The following is a 10,928-nucleotide window of genomic DNA, read 5'->3' as shown; positions in this document are numbered from 1 at the left end:
GAGGGAGCGTGGAGGCGCGCGCGCTGTGGAGCCCGGGCAAGCAGCAGCCGCAGCGCGCGCTCTACCGGCGCTCTGGACCGAGTGTGCGGCTCGCGCCGGCGGCTTCGCACCTGTGGATAACGACCGAGGAAGGGAGCAGCAGGCGCAAGACAGGACCCGCAGCCACCGCAGCACTGAAGATCTTCACGAGGACCCGGCAGTGGAAGCTGCCCCCTCACACGGGGCGGCGCCTCTAAACACAGCCGCGTCTGTGGAGGAGCGGGGAGTGGACCCAGCCGGTGCCCAACTTCAGCAACTCTGCAGGACAGAGGGGGCGGGGCACTCTGGGGGTCAGCATACAGCCCCCCCCCACCCCCCCCCACCTTACACTCGAGCTGGAACTCTGGCACCCCACACGTGCCACAAGGGGTCACGGAACTCTGATGCCCGCAGCAGTAGTGGCCTGTGAGGTCTCACTCACTGGGGATGAGTCTCACACTTGCTTAGGTTTCACCCTCATCGCGCAAGAGTCTCACAACTCGGACCGCAGTGTCCCTCGCTGCGCATATGAGTGACTCACTTCAGAGCACATGTTCACTCATTGTGTGAGTCTCACATCCCCAACTCATTGTGTCTATGAGTCTAACATCTCAGAAACCGTCTCTATATTTGGAGTAAGTCTGACACCTCTCACTCATCCCGCTCTCTCGCTTGTGGTTGAAGTCACTTGGAGTATGATTTGACTCTTGTCTGGCCTTAATACCCTGGGTCTTTTGCAAAAAACTTTAACTTTTGATCTTATTCCCCAAATCTCCTTCTTGGGGTCTCTTGGACCCCGTGGTCTCTACTCGAATAGTGGGGTCTCTAGTGGAATTTGCTGGTTGTACCTCTCCCTGGAGTGGCCACTGTCTCTTCATCCTCTGACGGTCTCAGGGGAAAGCACCACCGTCGTTTGCAGTAATATATTGAACTAAAGGCACGGACTGGAAGGAGAGAGGGTTATTTTAAAAAAGATACACTCAAACATGCTCCACGTGAACTCTTAGAATGGGGGCTCCCAGTCCCTGGCTCTCATGGCGCCTCTGGCGGGCCCCCCACAGCGCATGCCCCGCACTCTCATGAGGGGGTTCCTTCTGGCGCTCTCTTCCCTGCTCATGTCCCTCGCCTTCCTGTACTGCCTGACGGAGCGGTGCCCAGCCCCACCGGCACAGGAAGGGGGGACCCTGGTCAGGCACAGCTTGCTGCGGCGGATTGGGGTACAGAGGCGTCCCAGCACCCTCGCCCCGCTGGAGGAGGGCATCCAGAGGCTCCCCCAGGCCCTCATCATCGGGGTGAAGAAGGGGGGCACGCGCGCCCTGCTGGAGTTCCTGCGAGTGCACCCCGACATCCGAGCCGTGGGCGCCGAGCCCCACTTCTTCGACAGGAACTACGACAAGGGATTCAGCTGGTACAGGTGAGTTAATGCCCAGGCCAGGCGTTTTCTGAAATAATGTATTAATGCCTGTAGTGTAGATTCGCCCTCACAGAGCTCAGCCCACCGATCCAGTAACCTGTACAAACTAAAACTAAAAGTGTAAACCTGATACAGGTGAGATGAGGCCATTAATAACACCATGTTCAATGGCTTACGCTGATATAGGTGACTTACTGCCACAAGTCGTTAATTGCCTTCTAAATGAGTGGCATCGTCTGGGGTGGATGATCGTCTTAATGCACTTGGCTTTAATTGCTCAATAGTTAAAGGGCGTGGATACAAGGCAGAGGGAGGGCATTAATAGCGGGGCATTAATAACTCCGAACAGGCCTATCAGACTTCCTCGCTCCTTTCCCCGCATTTCAGATATGCTACTCTACTGCCTCTTCCAACTATTTTAGTGCATTCTACTGTTTATTCAAACCATTCTACTGTGCTACTTTTCAGAGCCCGACTGGGGCTGAAGATAGGCCCGAACTCCAAAAAAAAGTGCCCAAGTAGCGAATCAAATAGCTACAAAATAGTGGCCCACGTTTGCAAATCGGGGCAGTTATACATTTGTAAAGAAAGACGCACTCTATTGGTGTTTTTGCAAGGTATGGGAGGGTACACACATTTGTGCTTGCTGCAAGGGATATTTGTGGAAATATCTGAGAAATCAACAGTACCTAGCCAGCCCACCACACCATGTGAGAGAGGGGCTATGGAGAGACGATGGGGCCATAAAGAAAACTATAAAACCGTCCCACACTGATCATCTCACAAGTCCAAAGCCACCTTAAGCTTGGTGTGATCGTGCCTCTATACCAGCCTGGGACACTGTTTGGAAATCTCTAATGAGATTAAAACCACCTGCTGCTAAGATTCTTGTATGTGCATCAATGTTCAGCAGTGTTTTAAATGGGAAAAAATAAGTGCAGGTACTAGTTGGAATGAGCTAGAGGTGTAATGATGGGTGGGGCCAGGGGCAGGGCTAAGGGCAAGATATGATGAAACTTAACAACTTCTATATTAGTTGCAGCACATACCAAAACACATGAGAAATATGTTTATATAAACAAAGCAGTTTAACTCATTACACAAAATGAAAAAGAAATGCGATAATATGCTAACATTTCCTTTTTTTTGCAATAGTTGCACCTTCTTAATGTCATACTGTTGACTGCTGTTTGGCACAATACTGTATATTTTTGAGCATGCGAGTAGGAAGAGACTGAAAATACCCCCACGTAGCACCAAAGCTCTTATGGCACCAAGCAAATGAAGCCACTCATTATGACCCTCCCACGAAGATACTCTTGTCTCTTCCATCAATCTATCCATTGATCCTTTCATCCTTTCACCCTACTATTTACCTGCTGATGTCCACCATTTACCCTTTACATTCTATTGTCTATTCAGTCTTTCATCAATCTTTCAGTTTTTTCACCATTCTGTCTATCCCCCCTTCATATCTAAACCTATCCATCCATCCTTTCACTCATCCATCTCTTTATCCACTCTTTCCCTCATCCATCAATCAACCCTTTCACTCCTTTATTCCATCCACCCTTTCACTCAATTCCTCCTTTCACTCATCCATCAACACTGTTTAATCCATCTTCCCTACCTTTCATTCATCCACACATTTTTTCACTTATCCACCCTTTTATCCAATCATCCACCCTCTTTCACCCATGCATGCTTTCACTCTTGCATCCATCTATTCATCTATCCATCCATATATACATCCACCCTTGCTCACTCATCCATCCACTCACTCATCAACCCACCAACCCTCCCTTTTATGTTATTTACGAATCTTTGTCACCGATCACACATGTACAAAGTGCCACACATTTTCTTTAAAACACCTCCTGAGAGTGTCTTGATTCTCTCTCTCTCTTTCTTTTACTTTTCTCTTACAAAAACAGTCATGTTGTACTTTCAAATCATCATAAAACAGGGCAGAGGGTTGATGTGGCTTCTGCAAAGCAGGTGTACCATACAGAACTGCATTTTATGCAGCTATCTCTGTGGGTTACTGCTTTTGTCACACAGATCCTTTTGTTATTTGCAGTTTAAAAATTACAATCCTACTGGCATAAATGAGCTACATACAAACCTCAAGACATAGATAGGTCAGAACCTTATGTTCTCAACCATTGTGCTATGTTTTAAATCCAAAGTTTGTGCTTCTTCAGACTCTGGGCTCTTAACATTTACAACCTACCAGTATGGATGACATGTGACTCCTACACTTTGTAGTCCTCGTTGTCTTATGCAACATTTCCTATCGACCGAGTTACACATGTATGATTCATTGGCTCTGTATGAGCTGTGTGTGATGTTTAGTGCTCTGACATCCTTATTGGGATGAGTAGTGCTATAAAACAAATGACATACTTGTAAGAGAGGTGCTATGGAGAGATTAGTAGAATCTGTGGAGAAGGAGTTATTTGGGCGTGCCAACAAAGATTGTCAACTCTGGTGCAGCCACCACCGCTAGAGCTGGCCCAGGACCAGGCCTCATTGCACTTCTAGCTTGCTCTGTAGACTGGTGTAACCCAACTACCTTTGCTAATCCTACTGCCTTTTTTGGTGTCTGCATGATCCCCTCTTTCTGACTTCTAATGTGTGCACACATCCTTCTCCAGCTACTCTGGTGTGTGCATTGCCTACTCATCCAGAATGCAAGTGTTTGCCCAACCTCTACCTACAGAGTTTCTGTTGTGCCCCTGCATATCGCATATGGAGTGTGTACAATCATCTTCTCCAGTGTGTCAGATGTGTGCAAGACCCCTCCCTTCTGGAGTGTGTACAACGTCCATCCTCAAAGTGTCAGATGTATGCAAGGCCCCTTCCATCCCTTCTGGGGCATTTACAATTCCCATCCCCGTCAGGGCTGGACCAACTACCCGGTGTTTTTTGCTGGGGTGGCAGGGTGGGGTCTGGGTTAACTGCGGAGGGGTCGATGTTGTTACTACGGAGCTGCAGACGCTTTTAAATGAACAATGCAACACCAAAAGCTTTAAAGCGTACTTTTAAAAGCATTTGCTTTGAATTGTTTATTAAGGAAAGCCTGGTAGTCAGTCTTGCCCTGATCCCCGGTGTCTCAGGTGTGTGCAAGGCCCCTCTCATCCCTTCTGGAGTGTGTACAATTTCCACCCCAGTGCATCAGATGTGTGCATGGTCCCTCCCATCCCTTCTGGGGCACGTACAATTCCCATCCCCGTTTGACATATGTGCGTAAGGCCCCTTCCATCACCTTTGGCACGTGTACAATTTACGTTCCCGATGTTTAGGATGTGTGCAAGGCTCCTTCCATCCCTTCTGGATCGTGTACAACTTCCTTCCCTGATGGTTTGGATGCATACAAGGCCTCTCCAACACTTCTGGTGTGCACTTCTCCTACCCACATTGTTTGTGTTTGCACTGATGTGCGAATGCCCCTCCTATACAACATTTAAGAGCGTTGCATTGCCTCTCCCAACATGTGTCCATTTCTGAGTGCCCCTGTCCTCCCCTCCCTGCATTTTCCACTCAGTGCATAACTAATGTCAGCATGTTTTGTGTGTAACTGGCCTCCACCGCCTGCTTTCCTGGACGTGCTCTTCATTTTGGTCGCTCAGTATTTTTGGTGGGTGCCGACCTCTCGCTGCACGTGTGGTGTGTGCATGATCTCTAATTAGTCTATCTCCTTTCTGTGCATTTCTCCCATCAGCAGTTCTAGTGTGTGCATGTGCATGGCCTCTTGCTGCATTTCAGATGCCTGAATGGCCTATTACTGCTTTTCTCATGTGTACAAGAGTGACACAGTCCAGCATTTATGTGCGAGGTGTCCTAACCCAGTATTTCTGGTGAGTGCACACACCTAAGGCAATTCTTATCTCCCAGACCCATCTTGTATTTCTCAAATAATGTTTTTTAAATTAAGTTTTAGGCTGACAGTAACAGACCCCCGGCACGTGACGCAACCCCTGCGGTGCATGTGCAACCCAACCCTTAAGGGGAAACCCCAACCCAGGGTTGGTGCTAGGTTTTTGGGGGCCCCGGATGAAAGGGAAGATGTGAGGCCCCTCTAATTTGCATGTGACATCTCTGAAGGTGATGCTGCAGGACTAATATTCTTCTTTGGCATTGCAGAAGTGACCTAATGTGGATACCAGTATCATGGAAAAAAAGATAAATACCCAAATGAAATAAGACTACATATTATAAAGCTGTAATAAGTGAATTACAGTAGTCGTATTGAACAGAAAAGCTATCACAAAGGTGGATTTCCTTTCTCAATTTTAACTGATTGTTTCCAGATTAGTGTATGATAAACTTTCCAATGCATTGGCGGAAAATTAATTGAATGACATCTCTATGGGAATCATTACGCAACAGGGTATAACAAAATTAAGTTCAGTTCAAATACATGTGCATTTCCATTAAAAAAAAAATATGCTTCACAGGTTTGAACTAAAAAAGGACAGCAGAGTTCTGTAGAAACAAAGCAAACCATGTATTGTAGACAAGAGCCATGCATCCAAGTGTGGCTGCACCAAAGAAAGGTTAAAAGCACACCCATACTGAAAAGGCTGTTTAAAAAGTGAGTTTTCAGATTTCTCAAACATATACACCATTTGATTTATTCCTTTGATTTTGGATCTTGTACTGCTGCATTTATGATGCAAATATGAAATGGCAAGTTACAGAATGCAAGAAAACAACAGCAAAATAAACTACTTATATGTGGCCTAAAGAAAAAACTTTGAGTCTCCTCTGGTGGAAGTCTGTGCAAGTGAAAGTTATGGTTTTCATATCAATCCCTTTTACTGTGACTGGAAGAGAAAGTTTGATGACGCACTTATTTTGGAGCCATTACTAAAGCCAATTAATTGTGAGGATCTTTGGTGCGCGTTTGTTCACGGTATTGTGTGTGTTTGTTGCAGCAGTAAACCAATGCAGCTTATTCCTGCCACTGCAATAAGAGTTTAGGTCTTTCTATCATCTGGACAGTGAAAAATATCAGCAAGTAGGTTTTGCTTCGAGACTACTGCAAAACAGCTCAGTTTCAGAGCCAGAAAGTGGAAGCTGACCCCTTAACTCATCCCTGGAGAATTGCTCTTATGTACCCTTAGAGTCATTCAGAAGTGCTTGCATTGCATTGCTGTGGAGATGTTACTAAAGGGCTCTTGCTGTTGTGGAGAACTAAAGAAAGGATTGCTGTGATGGACCCACTATAGGGAACTCATTATGGTGTGTCAGCAAGTGGGACTTACAATTGGGAGTCAGACTTTGTTTATGGGGGCTTCGCAGAGAGCTGAACTGGCTGACAGAGGTCACAAAGGTGGTTTTCCCTGCAGCTCTCTTGAAGAAGGCACTGAGGGTGCACTATTACAGTTTGGTTTGGACACCTTGCCTATTGCTACAAAGACAATATACATCTCAAGCACAGCTCATGGCACTATAAGCCTCTCTCTAGATCCTAAAACTTAAAACAAAATAATCTACAAATTACAATTACTATTGTAACATTCAAGTAGCAGTTGGGTATCACTAAAAATGACATACGTATGATATAGAGATGCCACACATAAACGCACGGATAATACACATAGGCAAAGCAGTAGCCAGAAAATAAACATACCCGCACTTTCAACCAAAGCTCTTATAGCATCACACAAGTAAAGCAAGTAATCGCGACCCTCTCCAGAAGAGCTCTATCTCTTCCATCCAAGTATCTATACATTCATCCTTTCTTTCTTCCACCCACCCGCTGAAATACACCATTTAATCTTTACATTCTGTCATCCATTAATTATTTTGTCCATCATTCAGTCTTTCACCAGTCTGTCATCCATTAATTCTTTTGTCCATCATTCAGTCTTTCACCAGTCTGTCTGTGTTCCCATCCATACCCAAACCTATCCACCCATCCACCTGTCCATCCATCCATCCATCCATCCATCCATCCATCCATCCATCCATCCATCCATCCATCCATCCATCCATCATTTCACTCATCTATCCCTCCATCCTCCCTGTCACTCATCCATCCATCCTTATCGCTCATCCATCTGACCCACTTTCACTCTTTCCTTTCCCAAATAAATCCATCCATTTATCCCTTCACCCATCCTTTCATTTACTCATTCATCCATCCATTCCCTCATCCGTGCACACTTTTGCCCATCCATCCTTTCTTTTATCCCTTCTCCTCCCTTTCATTCATCTGCCCATTCTTTCATTCATCCACCATAACATCCACCCTTTCACTCATATATGCATCCTTGCGCTCATCCATCCACCCTTTCACTCACCCATCCACTCTTTCACTCACCCATTCATCCTCCGTTAAAAGCACCAATCCATCCTTTCCCTCAGCCAACCATCCTTTCACTAATACATCCACCCTTCCACTCATCTATCCATTAATCCTTTCACCCATCCATCCTTTCATTCAATTATCCATCCATTCTCTCATAATCCATCCATCCACTCTTTCATAAATCCATTAATCCATTCATCCTTGCACATAGGCATCCATCCTTTCATCCATTCCCCCTCCCTTTAACTTTTCCATCCATTCTTTCACTCATCTATCCTTACATCCACCCTTTTACTCCTCCGTCCATCCATTTACCCTTTCACATATCCACCCATCCACTCATCCATCCACCATTTCATGCCATCCATTCGCCTGCATTTCACTCATTCATCTATCCACCCTTTCAGTCAGCCATCCATGCTTTCACTCATCCAGCCACCCTTCTACCCATTCATTCAGCATGGGGTTCACTAGTCATGCATGATGCACAGTGCCCAGACGTGAGGTGACAGTGATATGGCATTGTGTTTTTTTTTTGGCAGTTTTTTTATAGCACAAACTCAGCCCAAGGTCTTGGGGACGCTTTACACAAGTATCAATTACATTACTAAAGGTCAGACTTTTTGTTTTAGGTATCGTCAGATTTAATGATTTGCCCAGAATCACAAGATTTAAAGATGACGCCAGGACTTGTATCTGGTTCTCCACTTCCATTAAGCTACTCCATATGCTGAGAGGGCCAAGGAAGGGAGTTTCATCTCCTGTGCATCACAGCAATATTGCATCACTGAAACCAAGGAGGGTCCTTAAAACAAAGGCGCCCTTCTGTTGCTTGTGAACGCAAACAGGAAGGGCAGGGCTTCAGGGCAGGTTTTTAAGAGAGGTGCTGCCCCACCCCTGACATTGGGAGCCAACACAATTGCTGGCTTTGCTGCTGCCCGCTTCCTACATACTGTTTACCCTAACCCACCCCTGCACCCCAGGAACGCCACGACGCCCTAGGACCAGGGAGTTCAAGACATCTCTTTTAAAAAATAAATTGTGATGTTCTCGGACGAGAAGGGTCACTGGAGGAAGGGATGGGCTACCTAATTATGCGGCATTTCACACAGAAGTGAGGCCAGGTGTTTTCTAGCTGAGCACGGGGCCCTGGGCATACGCCCACACTGCCCATGCCTATAGCGCCGGCCCTGCTGCAACCCTTCAAGGGGGGTGGAGGGTCCATATATGTGAGCTGTGGGAGACACATGGGCCCCATTCTTCAGTGGGGCGCCCATCATTGTGTATCACGTCACTAAGAGATCTGACTTGGTTGCCAGTGCACTATTATCCTGGTAAGGGCCTGGTGCGCCCTTTCAGCCTGAGCCGCGTGTGGAGCTCATGAACCAAGCGGCGGGTGATTAAAGAGACCGTGCAAGCGAACCAGCTGCGAACAGTGAGTTCAGTTTACATCAATCCCTGCAGCAGTTTCGCGAGCACCAGAGCTGGGGTCCTTCTCATCCGTGTGTCTGCACTGCCCCTCACAGGCCTACTCTGGCAACACCCCGCCCAGGGAAAGAACCAGAGACGAGCTGTGTCTTTCCCAGCCTGTGGGAGGAGGGGCCAAGTATGTGTTTTTTTCAGAGACAGTCGTATATCATATTCATCACATTTAAACTTTCCTGGGAATCGCTTTTATTTATTTAGCTTAAACTGAGCAGCTGTTCGTTTTTCAGTTTGTCAGAGTTTTGGATTCGGTGTACAGGGTTAAAACGATTTCTGAGTAATACACACAATTCCTCCCACAAATAAATATGAGCCTCCCTCCATGTCCTCTCTTATATATATATATATATATATATATATATATATATATATATATATATATATATATATATATATATATATATATATATATATATATATATATATATATATATATATATATATATATATATATATATAGTTTAAAACAATTATGTCATTGTGAACTTATTTTTAATGCAATCTTTAAATCATCTTTTTGTATACGGGTCTAGTACGAGCTCAATAAAAGTGCTAAATTAAAAGATATATCATACACATACATATGTCAATAACAGTAGTATTTGAAACAAGTGTACTAATCAACATAAACAAACATGTATTACTGCAGTAGAACAAAAGTGACAAGAAAACACTGATTAATGTCTCCTAGATGTCTCCTAGATTCAATTTTGGAATCACTTTTTAGATGTTTAGTTTTAAACCCTTGTGTTATGGTTTCCTATAAACAGCATTCGTTATAAGTACTGCACAATAAAAAACAGCACTGTATAAGCTATAGATGCAGACCTGCTGAATGCATTATGTTCTTTATTACCTTTGTCGAGGGATGGGAGAGGCATGAAGAGTCACGTGGAGCTTCGAATCATGGCTCCTCGATACCCCGGTAATAAACAGCACATTACATGACGTGGCTGTTGTACATTTTGAAGGATTCTGCAGAAGCAAGGAACTCCCACTACAAAACTTCAGTGACTACCAGTACAAACTGTATTTAATTTTAAGATGAAACGCATCACTTTCAACATGTGTTTGTGATACTGACAGCACTTGGCCTCATGGGCCTGTTCACTCACTGCCCGTGACCCTGTGATTCAAAGTGTGACTGCACTCAGGAAAAACAATGGGGCATACTTGCAAGCTGCATTCGCCACTGGAGAGTCACGTTTTTTTGATGCTCTGGTGGCGCAACGCCATTTCCCATATTTACAAGGTGGCACCAAGCTACTTAACATGGCTTAAAGCCATCCTGTAAATAAGGACATTTCTGCTGCAGTCCTTTGCGGCTTAGGGGTGTGCAATGGGTGTGGCTGTGGGTGTTCCACTGCAACACCCATTGCTTTTTGATACTGCCCCAGATTTACTAGGCTGAGGCAGAACCAAGAACAAACGCCAGCGAATACCTGATTTTAGCATCGAGAAATTAGAGAGGAGAAATTATTGATTTCTGCTTGTTTTTTGTTCTTTCTATGTGTGCTGCAAATCTCCATTATTGATTGTTTATGTGCAGGAAGGTGTCCCTTCCTGCAAATAAACAATTGCCCCTGCAGCGCAGGCACCCTTGCTAAATGGCGGAAGGGTGCCTGCGCTGATGCTACGCAGCTTTTTTTGCACCAGTGCTAGTGGAAACACAGGGATGTGCTGTATTCATGT

The 10,928-nt window shown here is 45.3% G+C and overlaps 1 protein-coding gene across 1 annotated transcript in view; it reads left to right on the top strand.

The window, feature by feature from the left end:
• Positions 1-951: 951 nt before the first annotated feature.
• The window catches only part of LOC147701989 (heparan sulfate glucosamine 3-O-sulfotransferase 3A1-like), a 548,752-nt gene continuing 538,775 nt past the window's right edge, over positions 952-10,928 (top strand). The window contains exon 1 of the mRNA XM_086928735.1: positions 952-1,432. Within this exon, the coding sequence (XP_086784861.1) occupies positions 1,053-1,432 (380 nt within the window). The 5' untranslated portion in view covers positions 952-1,052. The remainder of the gene's footprint in view (positions 1,433-10,928) is intronic.

The sequence above is a fragment of the Lissotriton vulgaris genome, chromosome 7, assembly GCF_964263255.1.
Source record: "Lissotriton vulgaris chromosome 7, aLisVul1.2, whole genome shotgun sequence".
NCBI classification, from domain to species: Eukaryota; Metazoa; Chordata; class Amphibia; order Caudata; family Salamandridae; genus Lissotriton; species Lissotriton vulgaris.
The sequence above is the reverse complement of the archived record's forward strand: the minus strand, read 5'-3'. Positions and strand labels throughout refer to the sequence as shown.